Source organism: Amblyomma mixtum, chromosome 1 (genome assembly GCF_055824585.1).
Source record: "Amblyomma mixtum isolate Tamu chromosome 1, ASM5582458v1, whole genome shotgun sequence".
Classification (NCBI taxonomy): domain Eukaryota; kingdom Metazoa; phylum Arthropoda; class Arachnida; order Ixodida; family Ixodidae; genus Amblyomma; species Amblyomma mixtum.
In genome coordinates this window covers 104397958-104419478 of record NC_143012.1, presented here as the reverse complement: position 1 = coordinate 104419478, position 21521 = coordinate 104397958, and the positions used below count along the sequence as shown (strand labels likewise).

Below are 21521 nucleotides of genomic sequence, written 5' to 3'. Positions count from 1 at the left end.
GGAATGCTGGGATTACCCGGATCTTGTGCGCGAAACCGCCACTTTGATTCTAGTACACTGTAGCGGCGCTAGCTGCGCCCTCCATTTCCGGCGGCTTGGCGCGCCCGCCGCAACGGCTCTGCGCGCCGTAGCAGACGATCAGCATCTACCGCCGGTATGGAGTCAAAACAGCCAAAAGTGAATCGCGCACTGGCGCTCGCTCTGCTTGAAGACAGCGAGTCGGAGAGCAGTACCAGCGCACATTCTTCCTCTTCTGAAGATTCCAGCTCGGAAAGCGATTCGGAAAACTTCGCCTGCAAGGCCGCTTTCCAGCACATATTCAGGATCCCTGAAAAACGGCCAAAAGTTGGCGGATTCGTTGAAGACGTGGTGCACAAGTATTCACCCGAAGAGGTAAGCCATACACCGCATGAATAATTGCATGCGACCTTTTAAGCAGAATGATTTGTAACTGTTTCATGGTTCTGCAAAATTACAGTTCCGGAGGCACTTCAGATTGCCACTATCTGTGGTTTACTGGCTGATTGCCGGTTTTGCCACCGCAGCCGCCAATCTATAGTGCGCCTCCGGCGCATTTGCGAGGGCCAGTGGCTTACCGTCGACCTACTCCAAGGGTCAGCGATTCCTGGCGCACAACGGACAATCGGCCGATTTGCTTCTTTTGTGGTCTCCCAGGTCATGTAGCTCGGCATTGCCGCCGTCGTCTCCCGGACGCGGAAATTCCTCCCCAAGCTCCTGGGTACTGGCCCCCACGGAGTCAGTACTCTGTGCCAGCTGCGCCGCCGCAAAGTCGTACTTTCTCGCCGGACCGTTCTACCCTCTCCAGCCGCCGGCCCTCTTCTCCACGACGCCGGTCTATCTCGCCTATGCGACGTCGCCCCACCGCTAACCAGGAGGAAAACTAGGCGCCGCAGTTCCTGAGGCGAGAACTGCGTCCACAACGAACTTCGAAAGGCCTCATCCGTCAGCCGCTAACCTCATTGAAATTTCCGTCGACGGCGTTTCCTGTCATGGCGCTTGTCGACACTGGTGCTTCCGTTTCCGTCATGGACGCAAAGCTGTGTAGTTCTTTAAGAAAAGTAAGGACGCCAATTGCTGGACTCTCACTGCGCACTGCCAGCGCTCAGAACATCCAGCCGTCAGCAGCGTGTACCGCTCGCGTTGTAATCCAGGAGACCATCTATGCCGTCGAATTCGTCGTACTGCCCTGCTGTTCTCATGCTGTTGTCCTGGGCTGGGATTTCCTATCGCGCCATGCTGCTATCATCGATTGTGCTCGAGCCGAAGTCGAGTTCTCTCACCTGCCCGAAGCTGTCTTGGACACTGCCCCTCCTGGTGCCTGTGTTAAGGCCCTCGTTGCCGAAGACATTGACCTGCCTCCCTGCTCTTCAGTCCTCGTACCCCTCTCTTGCGGCCCTCTTCGCGACGACACTGTCCTCTTCACTCCGTCCCCTATCTTTCTGCACCGCAAGTGTCTGCCTCTGCCATACGCCGTACTGACTATATCCGCTGGCCTCTCCGTACTGGTCGTGTCTAACCCATTCTCGTTCCCCAACGCCTTGCGCCTAGGTGAATGTCTCGGCACGGTACAACCATTCGCGTCTCTGCTCATCCGCGAAGAGATGGACGACGCGCCGCACCTCTCCATAGCCGCACTCAGCCCACCTACTGCTGCGCCCGATCCCTCCTCAACCGAACATTCCTTCGCTCCATCGACGACAACCTTCCAGCGCCGCAAAGGGCACAGCTTCTCACTTTACTTAATCAGTTTCGCTCGTCATTTGACTCACATCAAAGTTCCTTGGGCCAAACTTCCACTGTCACCCATGCCATCGACACAGGTGACCACGCACCGCTGCGACAACGTCCCTATCGTGTGTCTGTCGCCGAGCGCCAAGTTATTGAAGACCAAGTCGACAAGATGCTCCAGAGCGGCGTCATTCAGCCCTCAAGCAGCCCATGGGCGTCGCCTGTGGTGCTCGTCAAAAAGAAGGATGGCTCCATACGCTTCTGTGTAGATTATCGCCGCCTTAATAAGATTACGCGCAAAGATGACTATCCCCTGTTGCGCATATACGACGCTCTGGACTCTTTGCAAGGGGCCGAACTCTTTTCCTCCCTCGATTTGCGTTCCGGGTACTGGCAAGTTCCTATGAAAGAAGCCGATCGCCCCAAAACCGCCTTTGTGACACCGGATGGCTTGTATGAATTTACGGTGATGCCCTTCGGGCTTTGTAACGCCCCCGCGACTTTTGAGAGGATGATGGACACCATTTTGCGCGGACTTAAGTGGAAGACATGCCTTTGCTACCTCGACGACATTGTGGTCTTTTCCTCGGACTTTGACACCCACCTCTCCCGTTTGAAGCACGTCTTGACCTGCCTCTCTGACGCCGGCCTGCAGCTGAACTTAAAAAAAATGCCGTTTTGCCGCCGGTCAATTAACCATCTTAGGTCATGTTGTCTCTAAGCAGGGCGTCAGTCCCGACCCAGCGAAACTTCGTGCTGTGGTTGACTTTCCCAAACCTACCTCCATCAAAGACCTGCGCAGCTTCCTGGGTTTGTGCTCGTATTTCCGCCGGTTTATTCGCAACTTTGCGTCCATTGCTGCGCCTTTGACTCAACTGCTGTCTGGAAGTGCGGATTTATCACTGTGGTCTCCAGCGTGCGACGACGCATACAACACCTTGCGCCGTCTCCTCACGGCGCCGCCCATTCTGCGCCATTTCGACTCGGCCGCTACTACCGAAGTTCACACGGACGCCTGCGGTGTTGGCCTCGGCGCTGTCCTCGCCCAACGAAAACCTGGCTTTGACGAATACGTCGTTGCTTATGCTAGCCGCACACTCACACCAGCAGAACGCAACTACTCCGTAACTGAAAAAGAGTGTTTGGCGATTGTATGGGCCCTCGCGAAGTTTCGGCCGTACATCTATGGGCGCACTTTTGACGTTGTGACCGACCACCATGCGCTCTGTTGGCTTTGCAACGTGAAAGACCCCTCCGGCCGCCTCTCTAGGTGGGCCCTTCGCTTGCAAGAATATGATATCCGCGTCGTGTATCGCACCGGCCGCAAGCACCAAGACGCTGATGCACTGTCACGCTGCCCCCTTCCAGCCGAGATCGCCAGCCTTTCCACCTCCGACGCTTCTCTGCCCTTGCTTCGCCTCAGCGACATGCCTTCAGCGCAACGCATGGATCCATGGATCGCTTCCCTTCTTGACTTTCTCGCCATCCCGACGGCTGCTTCACCGTCACTTGCGCTCCGCCGCCAAGCTGCCCATTTTGCGATTCGTGACACCCTACTTTATCGCCGTAACTACAACTCCGAAGGTCGCAAGTGGCTGCTCGTTATTCCACGTCACTTGCGCTCGGAGATATGCGCATACTTCCATGCTGCCCCCCAGAGCGGTCACGCGGGCGTTTTCAAGACCTACACCCGCATACGGCTGCGCTACTACTGGCGCGGAATGTACACCTTTATCATGAAGTACGTCCGCTCATGCATTCCCTGCCAACGTCGCAAGACACCTCCCCATCGTTCTGCTGCTGAGCTGCAGCCGTTACCATGCCCTCCACGCCCATTCGACCGCGTTGGCATTGATTTATACGGTCCACTTCCATACACTGCAGCCGGCAACCGTTGGGCTATAGTAGCGGTGGATCACCTTACACGATATGCCGAAACTGCTGCCCTTCCGGCTGCCACAGCGACGGACGTCGCCTGCTTCATTTTGCACCGATTCATCCTTCGCCACGGTGCACCTCGTGAACTGCTCAGTGACCGAGGCCGCGTGTTCTTATCTGAGGTGGTGAAGGCGCTTCTCAAAGAGTGCAACACGATTCACCGAACTACCACCGCCTATCACCCGCAGACCAATGGCCTCACTGAACGATTTAACCGCACACTCGGAGACATGCTCTCCAAGCACGTCGCTTCTGACCACACGAATTGGGATCTCGTCCTTCCGTACGTTACTTATGCGTACAATACCGCTACGCAGTCTACCACCGGATTCTCTCCTTTCTTCCTACTTCACGGCCGCCAACCCTCTGCTACTATCGACACAATTCTCCCTTACCGCCCTGATGAATCCGAATATCGGCCTGTTTCCGAGGCCGCGCAACACGCTGAAGCCTGCCGCCAAATTGCCCGGTCACTCACGACTGACACCCAGCATCACCAGCGCTCCCGCCTCGACCACGACCAAACCTCACCGAACTACACTTCTGGCGCACTTGTGTGGCTCTGGATCCCTTCAGGAACTCCCGATCTCTCCTCAAAATTTCTTGCGAAGTACCATGGTCCCTACCGTGTGCTGGAGCGCACCTCTCCGGTTAATTATATCGTGGAACCCCTCACGCCGTCTCCTGATATCCGCCGCCGAGGACGGGAGACCGTTCATGTCCAGCGCCTCAAGCCCTACTACGACCCTGCCGTCTTGCCATCATCCTAAGTCTCCAGGATGGCTCCTCTTGTCCCCGGGGCGATTGTAAGGATAAAGAAGATGCGTCTGATGATTTGAAAAGACGAAGACGAGGTGACAGTGTTCTCGAGAGTTTTTGCCAGCGCAACACTTGTGTGTCTTTTGCCGACCTGATCCCAGACTGCTGCCGTTGCCGTTCCCGTCGCCCCAGTACCTCGTAACAAACCCCCCGTTACAATATATATATATATATATATATATATATATATATATATATATATATATATATATATATATATATATATATATATATATATATATATATATGTGTGTGTGTGTGTGTAGTCATGCAACCCTTTTCAGCATTTTTGTGTGCGTTTGGTTGCAGCCGCAACTTTTGTGAATTACTTTTTTTGCGCAGGTTTCTGGAGTTACAGGCTTAGTCGATTGTCTCGATGGGACGTACGTCAAAATTCAGTACCCTAGCAACAAAGTGGCATCAACCTACTGCAACAGACACCACCAATTATCATTGACACTGCAGGCGGTCTGCGACGGCAAGCGACGGTTTCTTGACACTTGCCTAGGCTGCTCAAGCAAAACACATGACTCGAGGGTTTTCCGGAAATCTTCACTTTACAGAAAGCTGCCGGCAGTATGTCAAGCGGGCAATCACCATGTTTTGGCGGACGCAGCATACCCGGTACGTGAGTACTTGCTGACACCATTCCGGGATTATGGGGGACATTTTCAGCAACCAGGGTTCTAAATGAAAACGCTTTCGGAATTCTCAAAAAACGATTCCGGCAATTAATTTCTCTCGAGCTTCGCACTGTCAGCTGGCTAAACAAATTTATTACGGTATGCTGCATCCTCCACAACTTGTGCATCGACTCGGGAGACATACTGCCAGATGAGCCAGTAGACCTGCCCGCAGATGTTCAGTGGATGCGCGCAGCAGGGGACGCTGACAGCCAAGAAGAAACTGCTGAAGAGGTGTCCTTACGCAAGTTAGGAGAGAAAGTCTTCCAAGAAATGATGACAGCCAGAAAGTGAAAACCGAGACAGCATTACTAACGCAAAAAGAAATTAGCCTGGACTCTTTCGAACATGAATATTACGTGCTAGGAATATTTGTAGATTTCTCGAAGACTTTTGACCGAATTAGTCATACTACTCTCACAACTAAGTTAGAACACTACGGATTTCGCGGCAAATTCGTGAAACTTTTTTGCACAGTTACCTAAATAATCGACAGCAGCAAGTACAAATACACGCGTACACATGTAATTTTTCTGGTCTCGGGAGTGGCGTCCCACAAGGCAGTATTCTCGGGCCATTGCTATTCAATATCTACGTAAATGACATTGTTAACATTAACGACGACACTAAATTTATCATATGTGCCGATGACACCAGTATGGTCTTTCCAGGGCCTAGTTTGACTGCGATCGAATCTAAAGCCAATGATGTACTTCCGCTGTTAGCAGACTGGAGCATGGTAAACTCATTACTTATAAACGTCTCTAAAACGAAGGCAGTCTTATTCCGCCCCAAAAATGAAATTACGACACGCTGCTTATAATACAAGGGGAACACAACAATGGCAGTTACCATATACACAAACCAATTACGGTCGCCAGATGCTACGCTACACCTTACCAAGTGTACTAAATGGTGCCCATATCGCTCACTCGTAATCAATGTGCTCTCAAACTTCTTGCCGCACTTCTGTGATTTCTATTTCTATATGTATTTTTTTGCAAGCTTTCAATTTCCTAGAATTTCATAGCTATCCCTTGTCTTGTAACTAGCCTTTTTCGCCTTTCTTGTATATGGTACTCTTGTTTTGTACTTTTTGTCTTGTATTTTTTTATCTTTTATTCTTGTATTTCTCGCTTTTCTTGTATCTCTGCTACTTGCACTGTAATTCCTGCCTTGATGTATCTTTGTTCTTCTGTTTGTTGTACACGAAGTAAGAATGTTCTTGCCTTTTTTTATCATGTCGGTTTCTGCGTCGCTCCGCCATCTGCAACGGGGTGCAGGCCCTGTCAAGCCTTTTTCAGGCTTTTTGCTTGCCCCCCCCCCCCCCCCCCCCCCCCCCCCTCAACATCACACCTGTCTAGCGGACGTTTGATGTTGAAAATAAGTTTGACTTTCAGATGTCCTAACTTGGCCCTCATGCCATGAAAAAAGTGACCTTCAGTATATAGAAGTGCATTTATTGCAGCATTTCAATTTCTTTTGTGTAACAGCATTTTAGGCCCCCGTTAAAAGTTTTTCAGGCGTACCGTCTTTGATTTTCAATTTGATCAAATGCAGCAATTGACCTTTGTATCATATATCGAAACACTATTTCTTTTTACAAAAACTTTATTTTCCTTCACTACATGTCTTCATCCTGAACTCCAAGCACGCGTTTCAGCAATGCCATTTTTTCTTCACGGCGCCGCGCTCGCTCCTTGCGCACTTCTTCTTTGTGGGCTTTTTTCTCTTCCCGCTGTCGCCTTTTTTCCGCTTCTCTCTCACTCCTTTTCTGCTCCTTTTTCTCCCTTAAAGTTTCCATTTGCTGGAAAAATGCTTTCACCTCTAGCATCCTGGCACTGTTTGCCCTTGGTGCAGCAGTTCTTTTTCTCTCTCTCTCTCTCTTTCTTCGGCTGTAGGTGCGTCCGCTGCGGAGAGTGCCTCTTGGGTGCTTTCTGTGTCGCTTGATTTAGATTTTTTTGTAGATAATTCCGCAGCTGTCTCTAATTTCTTCTGGATCTAAGCTGTCATCCGTCCATGTAATTTTCGCTAGCTCATCCTCGAAAGGAACGTCGCAGGGAGAGTTTCGGGGTTTTCAGTTCTGGTGGCTGGTCGCACTTTTTCTTTTCAGGATGGTTTTGTATCGGCTGCAGCACTGTTCTCCCGTCCGAATTGTGCCTAATGTTTCTGAAATACCCTTTCCGATGGCAGCAAACATCTATTTTTTGTTTCTAAATTTTTTCATTGCTCCGATCTGAGGGAAGTACTGTGCATAATAGTCCAGCATCAGTCCTGTCTCGCCGCTTGTCCACTCGGAACCTTGAGATGGAAAGAAAATAAGAAATGCATGCATGAAAAACTGCGAAATGTACGAGGCGTTGAAACAGGCACAAGCGGAAACAGAGGGAATGTGTGCGACGGTTCCTGGAAGACTCTGCAATCTAGTCACCAAGAGGGAAATAACAAACAAAACAAAAACATCCACGCAAAGCAGAGGATGGGAGAAGGGCGCACCCTCGTCCGAAGAGCGCTCTCGGTGCACCCCGGTCAGGATCGAGATTGCGGTTTCTTTGAAAATGTCCCCGGAGCTCTCCATCTCAACCGTCCCGATCGCCCTGCAAGCGAGCGAGAAAACTCCCCCCAAGGAACAGATACCAAAAAAAAAATGGATGTACCCCCACTTCTCGCCTGTCCTGCTTGCCATTTCTCTCTGTCACCCCTCGCAGTGCCTTTTGCTACTGAACGCAAGGTCGCGAGCTCTATCCCAGCCTCGCATTCCGATGGAGGCGGAATGCAAAAACGCCTGTGGGCTGTGCGGTGTCAGCGCACGTTACAGAACCCCTGGTGGTCTAAATTAATCCGGACCCATGCACTACACGTCCGTCATAGCCTATATGTCGCTTCGGAACGGGATATTGCTCCTTCCAGTTTTTTTTTTCAGTTCAATCTGTACAGTTTCGTGAGGTCTAAAATACGCTGTTTAAATTAGTTGGTAAAATTTGTGCGCATATTTTCATTTACCCGAAACGAACGAATCACCTTTGTACAAACACTGCACGGAAAGAGCGCGGCTTAACCGTAAGAACCTAGAAAACAATGCAAGGTAGACAATAAAAAAAAATTGCTGAGGCTCAGCTTGGCTAAGCCTAGAGAATGCGAAGCATATTAGTGGCTAGGCTTGGTAATACATGGCTTTCCTTGGTTGAATACTTGGTCATTTTAGTACAACCACTAGAAGCCTTCGTCATGGGCGAAGACAACGGCATGGCTACAGCGGAACGCCGACTAACCCCGAGACGCGCGTTGGGTGAGCGCCTGGATTGCCACGGAAGCCGCGTCTGCCTGCCCGGTGGAGCGAGCGTTTCACCTACACCGAGTGTGAACGCGCGTTCGAAATGCGCGGGAATGCGCGGGTGTGATGGCTAGGGGTCCTACGGCGACGGCGCGAGGTTGAGGCCGGCTCTCTCATCCGATGTCACGTGGTGTGACGTCACGGTGTCACGTGGCGTGACGGCTAGGGGTCCCACGGCGACGGCGCGAGGTGGAGGCCGGCTCTCTCATCCGATGTCACGTGGTGTAACGTCACGGTGTCACGTGGGGGTCCCACGGCGACGGCGTGAGTGGTAGCTCTAGCAATATGCTTCGCATAAAAGCAATGAAATAAAGGAAAACCGGCACCAGGATAGGCATATTTTCAAACGTTTCCTAAAAGAGCCGGAACGGCTACGAAGTACGGGCTCCAAGGGTAGTTAGGAAACGCTTTGTAGCCTTTTCTTTTCATGCGAAATAATGTGTACACTCAGCGCGAGTACTGTTTCTTTGGCTTTCCCCAGCCGCTCCTGTAAAGAATTCGATACACGTGTATATTGCGAATGCAAACAAAGAGAGTACTTGCAATCTTAATTATGTACATTGTTTTATTTATTTAAAAAAAGCCCGCCAAAGTTACCTTGACTGCCAAGCCCTCACTGCAGCTGCTTGCGTGAGCTGAAATGTACGAAGTGATTTTAATGAAGCATAGTACGACTTCCTGATACAAATGATGTAGTGGACTGCATGACGACGTGTAAACTAAACGTGAAAACATGTAATGTGCACCGATGTTATCACAAACTCAAAGCCGTACAGTTACAGCTCTGCTCAGGAAGACTGAAAATGGTGAACCGCGACTGTTTTGTACAATAAAGATGTCAAAGAACTCTTACCGTGCGTGTCCGCGCTTGGATGTGTGAACATGGCTGACAGCACAGCATATACTTCGGGCGTTACCTCCACCTCAAAAGGCAGCGGGAGTAGTTTTCCCCTCTTGCAGCTACGCCCGAAAAGCAGACGACGCGCACGCGGAAAGCGCGGCGCAAGGGATGACGGGTACTTCCTCGAGCAGTTCGCGAGCGCCACCTACATGCTCTGGCCAGAGCAAGTGTACTCCAATCGCAATTTCAGGTCACGCGCTCTCCGCCGGATTCAGGCGCTCTGTCACAGAGCGCGCAGACCGCTTAGGACCTGCGATTGGAATTCACCATAAGAACGTTGCCTAGGGTCTCAATCTACTCTGTCCCTATCTACTACTATCATCATCAGCGTTTCCTGGCCGTGGGGGCAGCCTGGAGCTGGCTGGAGAGTTTTTCTCCTTTTTCACTTGGAATTCCTTCAGAGTGAGTGAAAACTTTTCGCAGTCCTCCTTTATAAAGGTCTAGCGCATCTCTGTATCAAATTCGAGCTTAATTGGTCCCGTAGTTTTTAAATTATAAGTTTTGCTATCTTACTTGTATGTCAACAAAACACTTAGCCATGTGCTGAACACAAAAAACGTGTTTTTGATCTTTTGTACCCTGCCTAATCAGCGTAAACTGTTTGTAGCTTAATCGTGCCGTCTTTTCGATCATTTTGATACCTTATTTATCCCTTTAGACCAATGTTTTCCAAAGTTAGAGGCAATTTTGTGATGTAAACAAACGGCCTCCCAACTAGGCCTTTTCTATCAGTTAAGGATAGAAAATTGCTCCCGCGCTTCGAATACTTAGTTTTGACCCATAAAACTGTATATTTTTAGATCCCTTGAAGTGTAAGGAATACACCCGTGTTTGTTTTATCTTTGCTGGTTAATTTCTAAAGAAGTTATTAGGGCCATTTTTTTTACCTACACTGGCTATACAAGTGTAACCAGTGTATCAAAAGGTCATTTTTTTTGCCAGTGTAGAATTAGTGTAGCTCCGCCCACCTACACGAACGCATTTTTTTAACAAGAAGTGTAGTTTGCTAACTACACTTTTTACACTGCGATTTTTACGCGTGTAGCTAGCAGACGACAGAAAAGAGGCGGGGGTTTTCAAGACGCGACGCCATATTTGAAACGGCAGCCGTGACCGCGACGGATCCTCGCCTCAATGGACCGCGTCATAAATATACGCGCGGAAGACGGCAGCGAACTGCAGGCGCGGCCGTGCATCACGGAAGATGGACAACTTATTTTCCACGAGAATAAGGACGTTTATATTACCGATGGTGAGTATATGAACTTTTTTTCTGCTCTAGATTACAGACTGCCGGCGGTCTCAATTTGTTGCAAAAACAAAAAGACTGTAGGTATCAACGCATTTGATGATTTGCCCGTTTGCGCCACGACTTGTGCGTGTGTGTGTGTGTGTGTGTGTGTGTGTGTGTGTGTGTGTAGTCGGCGAGCCTATCCTCATCGAACATGAAAACGCTGGTCTTCACGTCGAGCGGAGTGTGACATCGGGAGTCTTGCAGGCGTCTGCTCCGGTCCTTCCAGCCGCGCCGCCACCTGAAGAGGAGCTATGGACACCTGCCAAGACCTCCTTACTGATAGAGCTCGTGAAGGTAAGAGAATTTTCTGGTCATATGAGACCTAATGAGACTAAACTTTTCCAATAAACGTTCGTATACGCGATATGCGCGCATAATACGCGTACACGCACGTCGATCTGGTGGAGAAATTTAATATAATGCACCGCACCGGCTCATTTCTGTGCCGCGATGGACTGCACGTTCATGCATGCGAGCTGAGTATGCTGAGCAGCAGTACTCATCGGAAAAAAAACTTGGCAGCGTACGTTTGGCAGCTTATAGCGCATGCATATCACATCGAAGTGTTTCGATGCATATGCGATATCAGCTGATAAACGTACGTCGCGCAGTTTTTTGTATTATGCTTAAAATCTGTCTTCATCGGTTATCGATGATAATAGATGCCAGTAAATTCCTCGCGCACCACCTTTGAATTGAAATTTGATGTTAAGTTTTGAAAAAAAAAATCGTTTTTTTGTTTGCTTTTGTTGACGAAATTACTGTAATTGTGCACGAATTTAAACGCGTTCTTTTTTTACCCCCACTGGTTGCTTCAGAACACATAATGGGAAGCAAATGGTACGGATATAGTGGTCTTTTTTTCACTACTCATACACGTACAGCAACCTCAACTACTAGGCTTCTTAGCTAGGAAGAGAAGCCAACTTTTCGTCGCAAGCTGAGCATATGCGCGCGGGTGGCACACGGGAGCGAGCGTGGCTACGAACATAAAGGGACGCGTCATTGAGAAAGGGAAAGCAATAAGAGCAGAGATTGTGTAAGGAAGGAGGACATTGCCAAAGGAGGTCCTTGTAGCCACGCTAATGCAACCTAAAAAGGTAATATTGGCGCAATGTTCCAGCAGCAGTTCGTGCTTCTAAGCTGTTTTCGTGAGCACTTTATATGTATACAGATACAGTAACTACATGGTACCCTGTTCATATATGCAGGCCCAAACTTGTGATGGCGCCAGGGTCTTCCACACAAAAAAGGCTATGTGGGAGGATGTGGCAGTGCATGTGAACGCACAGTTCCCAGCAGGCACTGTCACTCCTCTCCAGGCTGAAAACAAGTGGAAGACCCTGGAGTGGGCGTACAGGAGAACTAAGGACCACAATGACAAGTCCGGAAGGGGAAGACGGACATGTAGCTACGAGCGGTAGGTGTAAAGCATGCGCAAGCCTGATAGAGTGCCTGCAGTCTTCATAGCATATGTATTTTTACGCAGTGAACTGGCAGAAATCCTTGAAAGACAACACAGTGTGCGACCAATTTTCTTGGCAGGGCCCGGCCGCATGCAGTCAAGCACAGAGTACGTATCTTTCAGTTCACGATCAAAACATGGTTCGAACAGAAGGTATATAAATGCGCTGTTGCATACTGTTGTACCATTGAACAGTTATAGATATATGAATTTTGTTTAAATTGTCTGTTTGTAGTATCTATTAATTAATCATGGACGTAGTTCTAGCTGATACATAGCTTTCATCTCAGATATCACATTTATGTTAGACAATCCACCGGTGTCCAGTTCATTCTGCATTAATTCATGAGCAAGCTCTTGGTTACATTGTGCATATGTGCCTTCAGGTCTAATGTCTAAGTTAAAGCTGTATAATTTAAAGAAGTATGATTTTTACTTACCGTTTAAACAATATATGCATGAACCTTACAGCTCACCTTGCTTGGTTACATATTTGGTGAATAATGTGTGTTGATGTGCCCCAAAAGTTGAGGTGAAAGCCTTTTATTAGATAAGGAAGGTGCATGGCTATCAAGGTGGCTCCAAAAGTTTATTATATAACTGCATTAGCCAGGAACAAAAGTTTATGCAATTGGAACATTGTGTCGTAGCATTGAAAGGAACTACTTTCTGTGGTACCATCAGGTCTCAATTAGGATATGCGCTTCTTATATATGTCTGCGACAGAAATGAACGGAAAGGAATAATGACACTTAAGTTAGAGTATGATTCATTAACAAATGGCTGAAACATTCAACAGGCTGCAAATAAAATTCCTAGGGAAATTTATTGCAACTCCGAAATGCAGCGAACTGGTGCTGCAAAGTTATACAGTTAAACTCAAAACGCCATTCGTTGTGTGTGCATAACTGATTACTGCAGGCATTTATGAAGTATCTAGTGCTACAGCATTCAACATGAGACACCAACTTGACCAATCTAGATTAATAAGCAGACTCAACAGACATTGATGAGGGTTACCAGTTACATCTGAAAAAAGAAATTTCCAGCTGAATGCCAAGCTGAAGTGATATCCTCCAGCAGGAAATGGAAGGTAATTAATCCCACTGGTGTAGCTCCAGCTGAAGCTAACTAGAAAGATAAATTTTTCACCTGAACATGATTTTCAGTCCAATATTCCAGCTAGAAACAGATGCCATTCCAGCCAAAATTCAGTTTCCACGTGGAAATGCATTGTTTCCAACTTAAAAGGTGCAATTGCCAGTTCAGCAACCCAGCAGAAAATGCGAGTCTTTTTCACCATTGCTGCCATATGAAATGCTATGTGAAGGAAGTAACAAATTCTTTGTTTTCGCTTTTCAGTGTCACAGAGGACACACAAGAAGGGCCGAGTACGTGTGAAGAAAGCGTTCCAGAAGCCCCACCGAAGAAAAAGAGAGCACGGAAAGACAGCGCAGAAAAGTTGTGTGACATATTCGAAAAAACCCTTGCCAAACAGAATGAAAAACAACAAAAAAGACATGACGAAAGGATGGAAATTGAGAGGCAGAAACTGAGTTCACTGAAGAAATTGGTAACTGCATTAGAAAAAAAGGCCCTCACTGATGATGACTGCTAAAGCAGAGAGGCGCTAACATATCATTTGTATTTTTCACTTTTTATTGTAGCAATGAAGTCTGATTTTTTTTTGCTAGGGCTTCCTCGAATGTGTCACACAGCTTTATGCATATTTCTTGTTTCACTCATTACCTTGTCAATATTTATGTTAGGACAGTGCATGTTATTGTAGTAACTTATTTCACCAGAAAATAAGTGTGCCATTCAATCCTATCTGGGCCCTGTAAATAGATGTATAATTTAAGAAAATAGCACTTTTTCTCCGTGATACAAACCATCTGTGATGCAAACCCCCAGGCCTGGCTAACACTGGTTCTTTCCCAAGTTGTCGTCTCACATACATACTTAATCTTCACACATACATACCACATACACACATTCCACAATGGATATTGGTAGTTTCTTACCCTGTCCACGTGCAGTGCGGCTGACGTGACAGCAATGAAGGGTACCAGTCTTTTCAGTGAGGTAAATATTTGTATAATGCCAGTACTGTGACGCTTTTTCTGGCATTATCGGAGCATTGTGACCACACAAGGCAACCATTCTCTTCTTGATCAAGTTTCGTAATTGTCTCACCTATTGTATTTTTAGTCAAGCAAAACACAGACCACTCTAAAAAGATACTGTAATGCATGTTGAAGGAATGGCAACTAGGCAAACTTACATTTGATAAACCAAAGTAACCAAGCTATAACCCAAAGCTCTCTCTACAGTACGCAGAAGCAGCACATGGTTCAGAGAGGTGCATTCACCAGTTTGGCCTGATTACAGCATCAGTATGAATATGGTATTGAAGAAACCTGCCTAGAAGAAGTACACACATAAACAGCTTCCTCTTCAAGGCTGCTATGTTGTGAGAAGTCCTCAGAAAACGAGTGAAATAAAGACTCTTGCGTGCATCATCTTGTATGCAAACCCTGCAAACAAAATATACAGAGACAGTGTGGTTTGTTTTAAGGGGTCTTGCAAGGGACATGAAAAACCTCACTTCCACTTGTATTTTGTACTACAGACAGCACTAAACACAAAGAAAAGAACACGAAGAACACATAATACTCTATACAGTGAAAAAAGAAACATGCATCCTTATCGCACGGTTTGTCAGCATTATAAATGGAATACATGTAATTGCACAAATTAATTTTACAGTGAATCTGCATACATCCTTCACACATATATTATCATGAACATGAATAAATGGATCAAAATGTGTACATATACACATAGCACCCTTCACAGAATTTGTCAGCATTTGAAAAAAGTCTGCAAGTACATTTTATATGCATCAAGTAGACTACAGACAAAGTCAAGGTAAGAGGTGCTCCTTCACAACTTTCCCGCCGCAGTGGCTCAGTGGTTACGGCGCTTGGCTGACCCAAAAGATGCAGGTTCGATCCTGGCCGCAGGGGTCAAATTTTGATGAAGGCAAAATTCTATAGTCCCGTGTGCTGTGCGATGTCAGTGCACGTTAAGGAACCACAGGTGGTCAGAATTTTCAGAGCCCTTCACTACGGCGTCTCTCATAGCCTGAGTCACTTTGGGATGTTAAACCCCAATAAACCAAACCAAACCTTCACAATTTTCCCAGAAAGAGAAAAAAATGCACATTTCAGAATTGCGCACTGCAAAAGTACATTTAAACAGACTGAACAATAAATATAATTAGGAAAAGGAACACACATGCAAGATAGCTAGGCTCAACTTCGAAAATACTACAGCCGGCCTACCGAAACGCAAACACAACAGCTAGAAATGCAATTACTACAGCATCCTCGCAATGCAGTCTTTGAATGTCAATGGGCACGGTTCAATGCCACTGTCATCATTCTGTGCCATGACATCCTGACCTGGTGCTGCCATCTCATCATCATCCTCCTCATCATCATTGTAGCGTATGCACCAGTTGTGCAGAACACAAGCTCCAATGATGATGAGGACGACCTGCTTGATGGAGGCGGCATTTATGTAAAACAGTCGCCTGAAACGGTTCTTCAACAGCCCGAAGGCCCCCTCAATTACAACCCTCTGCAGGCTGTGCGTCCGGTTGTAGTTTTCCTGGTATGCAGCCAGCCCTTTTGCAGAGGTCTTGTAAGGCGTGAAATAGGAAATAGGTGGGTGGCAGTAGCCACAGACTATGCCACTCGGTATGCGATCACACGTGCATTGCCTACGATCTGCGCGACCGATGTGGCAGACTTTCTTTTGCACAATCTCATTCTGCAACATGGTGCCCCTCGTCAGCTACTCACAGACCGCGGACGCTATTTCCTGTCCAGAGTTGTTGACGACATCCTGCGTTCATGTTCCACCAAGCATAAGATTGCCACAGCATACCACCCGCAGACCAACGGGCTAACCGAGCGTTTGAACCGAACATTGACAGACATGTTGTCTATGTACGTCTCCCCCGACCACAAAGACTGGGATCTCGCCTTGCCCTCCGTCACGTTCGCTTACAACACCTCGCGGCATGACACAACTGGTTACTCTCCTTTCTATCTCTTGTACGGGAGACACGCCGTCCTGCCTTTGGATACACTCGTCCCATCTGCTGACCGTCCAGTCACCGCCTATGCCCGTGACGCCATTGCTCAAGCTGCAGATGCTCGCCAAATCGCCCGTACTCGGCTACAAGCGTCCCAGCAAGCACAGAAGTCTGTATGATAATCATCATCGCCATGTCACTTACGAGCCGGGGTCGCTCGTTCTTCTGTGGTCCCCTCCCCGCCGCGTCGGTCTTTCTGAGAAACTTTTGTCTCCCTACCATGGTCCTTATCGTGTTGTGCGTCAGGTCACTGACGTCACGTATGAAGTTGCTCCTCATACACCTGCATCCTCATCATGTAGAGCACCCACCGATATTGTTCACGTTACGCGCCTCAAGCCCTACCACGCAGCTCCTCTATCATCGGCCTAGCGCCGGGGGTCATGTTACGACGAAATGGAAGACGAAGTGAACTCCCGCGCGAAAGGGACGAACGAAGAAGAAGAGGTTGATGGTGTTTCTTGTTCGCGTTGGTGCTCCCTGCTAGGAACTATTCACCTACGGCTTGTAAATAAATGTATATAGTATTTCCCCGTAACAATATGTTTTCTCTTTGCTTGTATCTTCCTTTGTGCTTTTAATTGTTATACAAAGTGTCCTCTCCAGAAGTGTCCTCTTGCAATGTGATTGAGCAAAACGAATCTGCAAGACGTCAAGCATCCTACAATTATCATCTTCAACAGCAATTCCCCTCTACGAGATCTTAAGAGAGGATTTCAACTGGCGCAGCCGTAGAGGGGACTTTTTAACTTGTGTGATCAATGTAATATTTAGCGGATTATTTAAAAACAACAAAACACGCCAGCAAAGATTTCGTGTCTTCACTCCTTTGAATATTGAAGAAGTGAAGCTTGTTCGGCCAATTGGTGCATGGTAAGTCGAAAACCAGTGGAAAGGACGCGTTCAGAAGCAGGAGAAGTACACATGACAACGCTGGAAACACAACTGCAAATAATTTACTTGCTGTATCGCCAACATCACAACAGGGCGCACATGCACGAGAGCAACCACAAACGATAACAGGACAACAAAAACAAAATTGATTAAGCGACCGAAGATTGCATGTGGCAACCTATGTCCCATTCATGAAACTGTACTCTTTTGCCGTGAACCTAACAGAGCTGTCGCTGATGCATTCAGTTCCTAACTGCTTGATTTTGAAGGCTTCCAAGATTTCTCGTCTATCTGCGTTTCTAACGCCTTTCTTTCTTTCGCCTTGCAGCACTTTAGAGAGCCAAAGTGCCCCTTGAATTTTAACAGCGCCGATTTACGTCTCCTCTTCCGCGTCCGCACAGACAGTGTGTGGACGGCCGAACCTCCACCATTATCGTGGTGCTCCCAGTGCATTGTGCGACAACTGCGACAGCCATGACGTCAAACCAAGCACAACTGCAGCTTTTCGCTTGTATATCTATGCTTAACCAGAGCTAAGCCACTGCCTAACTTTTTTGATAATGTAGCCAACTGCCGGTAGAGAACAGGTCCGAGAAGTGGCTTGCGAAGATGGTGCAGATATCGGACGTGTTTTTGCTTTGGGTGCCGTCTGGGAGTGTGACGAAAGGCACAGTAGCGGGAGCGAATTCCTCTGCCGTGCCTCCGCGTACGTGTCGTAGCACAGCTGGGTCTGATATAGGCCGCCCGAGCTGGTGTGCGCGACTAGCTGCCCGTGTTGACTGGCAGAGTAACACGTGGTAGCATGCTTTAAGTAGACTCAGGTAATCGCACATGACAAAGGTTAAGGGTGCTCCCCTCTGCACTATACGGATGCGCTTGATGGTGTCATTCAGTGCATGCGTTACCCGGCGTCTGCGGTCTTGACCGGCCGCCACCAGAGTTGCCAGCCAAGGGGTCTTGAGTGTGTCCCATGAGTCAGTTGCAGGGAATCTCTTGCACGATGCTGCCAACGCCGTACGCAGTGACGCCACACTGTCCGGGTCTGCTAGTAGACACGTGTCCATACGCCACGTAACAGTACGTGGGGTGTCTTCACCTAAGTCGAGCCCGACTGACAAAGGGTAGTGATCGGAAATCACCGGCGTGCCTGCAGGGAACGCTAGAACCTCGCAGCTGACGACAAAAGAAGCGAGCTCTGGTGGAAAATAGAACTTATCTATCCGACTGGCTGACTGTGTTCTCTCCCACGTCACTCCAAAGGCATCCCCGTAAAGGTGCACCCACGCGTCAGACAAGTGGAACTGAATCACGAGATCGTGGAGCGCGGGGGCACCGGAATAACGGCGACCATGACCCTCTCCGCGGACGTCACGGTCGATGTTAAGAACACAACTGAAGTCACCGACGATGAATGTGGGGTAGGGATCAAGGAGGAACGAGTCGAGGCTCTAAAAAAAACCGAAACTACTAGTCTGTCGTGCTGGGGCGTATACAACCAACGCACGTACCCGCCGCTGGTTTAGTGTGAAATCGACCGCAAGAGTGCGGCCGTCCAGCCCGAAAGTGCAATGAGCACCCGCGCGCAGGCAGGGGTTTACAAAAACGACACCAACACCACACGTATGAGAATCAGTCAACGAAAAATAAGCAAAAACAGAAAACCGGGTAGTGAAATTCAGCACATCAAGTGAAGCACGGAAATTGCATTCCTGTAAAAACAGGCGGTCGACGCCCCTAGCTCTGGCAAAGTGCATCACCTGTCTCTGTCTGTATACGGATTGAAATCCCCGAACATTCAGGGAGAGGAGATGCACAACCGCCATGACTGCCAAGATCACCGACGGCATCACATACAACCTAAAGAGCGGCACTGCCATGGGCGGCGCTTGACGCGCGCGACACTTTTTTACTACAACTTTCGTTATGGTGCCCTTCGGATTCCAATGATGGCGGGTGGGCACGTTTGTAGTCGGGTCTGGTAATGTCCATTTTTTTAGGGTCGCTGGCGCTTGTGGCCTCGCTCACCGGCTGCTGCGTGGTCTTGACGACGCTCGCAGCTCAAGCCGATGCCGGGGTCGCCGGCGGGAGGGTGTGGCTGGCTGGTGACGGGAAGCACGCGTCTTCCGCACCTCGAGCAGTCGTCCACCCTGACGTCTGCCCGCACGCCAAGTCACCTGTCGGGCGAAGCGGCGTGCCCTTGTTCGGTACCTGCACCAGGTCGTCCGACGTCACGCTCGATTCATCGCCGCTGCAACGGTGTCGTAGGTCTCTGTGCCGGGAAGCGGCGGCAAATGTCGGCGAAAACCACAGAGAACGTCTCCGCCTCGTTTGAAGGTGACCCCTCGGGCTGCTCCTTCCCTGGCACCTCCGTCGCGGGGGCGGACTTGGGCTCTCTCGGGTGGCTGGTAGCACACAAGGTACCACTCCAACGCCAATTACTTAAAGGGTTCCAGAAACAGAATCTTAGTTGACTGTTTTGCCTGTTGGTCGCATACAGTGAGTTATAATGGTGCTATTAGCGTCGGTAATACCGCGTATATTCCTTTTTTAATATTTTAATGTCCTCCCAAAAACAAATTCATGGCTCTGATGGTGCCGCCACACATTGGCGGGTTTGAGCAGCGGATATGACATCACCTGGCGCGAGCTTGATGATCGGACAAACAGTAAATATACGCAAATTGTGTGAATAAATAGACACACGTTTTGTCACCTGTCTGCGTTTTATATTAGATCAACAAAAACAACTTGTTTGTCTTAGATAAAAGCCCTTCAAAACAAGTAAAATAAAAATACAGCACCAGGGGAGCTGTGGCATGGAAACGACGCCGCCAGTCTCGGCAAGAACGAGTTACAGAGAGCAGGCAACCATGGAGTGCAAACTTCCGCGACGTGCTCTGGCAGGCTATTTTGATTGGTTGCGCCAGGTGCCGTCATAGGAAGAGGTAAATAGGAGTGGGAAGCCCCACCAAAATCGAGTTGAGGGCAGCGTTTTGTTTGCTTGTATTTTGAAATTTCTTCATTGAATAACTCCCGTTCCTGTGCATCGATTCTTGTAATTCTTTTTAAGTCAGCATCTGTGTGACATAAGGAACCCACCTGAAGTATTGCCAGTATACCCCCAAGCAGTGTTTCGCAGCCCCTTTAAAATAGCCTTTTTAAATTTGCACCTTAATATTCTAGACTGGATTAAATGATTCCTAGCTAACCGTTCTCAGTTTGTTTCTATTAACAATCACAACTCAAGCACTCTCCCTATAACATCCGGCGTTCCGCAGGGATCTGTGCTCGGCCAGCTTTTATTCTTAATATACATTAACGACCTGGCGTGGCAAGTATCGTGTAAAATTCGCATATTCGCCGTTGACTATGTAATTTATCGCACCGTTACTAACATTTCTGATCAAGTGGCTCTTTAAAATGACCTTAACCGGGTCCACGAATGGTGTGACCTCTGGCTAATGACACTGCCGGTTACCGCTGCCGCAGAACTGTTACCTACCCTGCCATGTTTTCTATTTAAACATCTTTCCACCAGAATAAAATTTTAGTTGTGAGTCGGCGCTCATGTGTGTTTAGTTTCTTCGTGTGTCGGTGCTTATTCGCGCTATTTCTTCCTTTTAAAAAATGTGCGCTGCTGCAAGTCAAAGACAAATCCTACTCGGGTTGAAATTTTTTTGAAAATTCCCTTGGATCACTTGGGCATCAGCTGCCTCTTTCGTTATTCTCGGTGATGTGAATATTGATGGTCTCTCCGATGAACCATGTGCAAAAGAATTTAAAGATATTGTTCATGAGCATGCGTGTAAAAATATGATAACCTTACCAACCAGGAGTACTGCTGATACTGCCACGTGTATTGATGTCTGTGTCACAAACATTGCAACCGAAAATCTTATTGCTGGTGTGATGACAAGCAATATCAGTGACCACATGCCAATCTTCTGTCTGGCCTCTGTCGCAACAAAAAACCACTGTAGAAAGAAGCATATTAAGTCACATGTCCGCACAATCAACGAACAGACATTGGAAAACTTTCGTTTTCTTTTACTGCAGGCACACTGGGATCATATATGTAAAGACACCAACCCCAAAACAGCTTATCAAAAATTTCTTCATCAGTTTCTTTCCTGCTATAATACAGCTTTCCCTCGGCGAGAAAGTAAGACCAAAAGTGGAGAAATAAGAAAACCATGGCTAACCAAGCATTTATACAAAAGAATTAAAGAAAGGGACAACATGTATCATGGTTTTATAAAAAACGTGATCCCGCTTTGCT

At 48.0% G+C, this 21521-nt stretch overlaps 1 protein-coding gene across 2 annotated transcripts; it reads left to right on the top strand.

Moving 5' to 3' along the window:
• The first annotated feature begins 10526 nt into the window (after window positions 1–10526).
• Window positions 10527–14831, top strand: LOC149367391 (uncharacterized). 2 transcript variants are annotated; one of them, XR_016284840.1, is made up of 4 exons: window positions 10527–11012; window positions 11930–12138; window positions 12208–12291; window positions 13546–14831. XR_016284840.1 is itself a non-coding variant. In XM_089555450.1 (3 exons), exons 1-3 carry the CDS (start codon window positions 11906–11908, stop codon window positions 13799–13801), a joined length of 573 nt encoding a protein of 190 aa, XP_089411576.1. In that variant the 5' UTR covers window positions 11758–11905; the 3' UTR covers window positions 13802–14831. The 2 variants fall into 2 exon arrangements, 1 of the variants encoding a protein (XP_089411576.1); XM_089555450.1 differs by lacking the exon at window positions 10527–11012 and having other exon boundaries at window positions 11758–12138.
• The last annotated feature ends 6690 nt before the right edge of the window (window positions 14832–21521 follow it).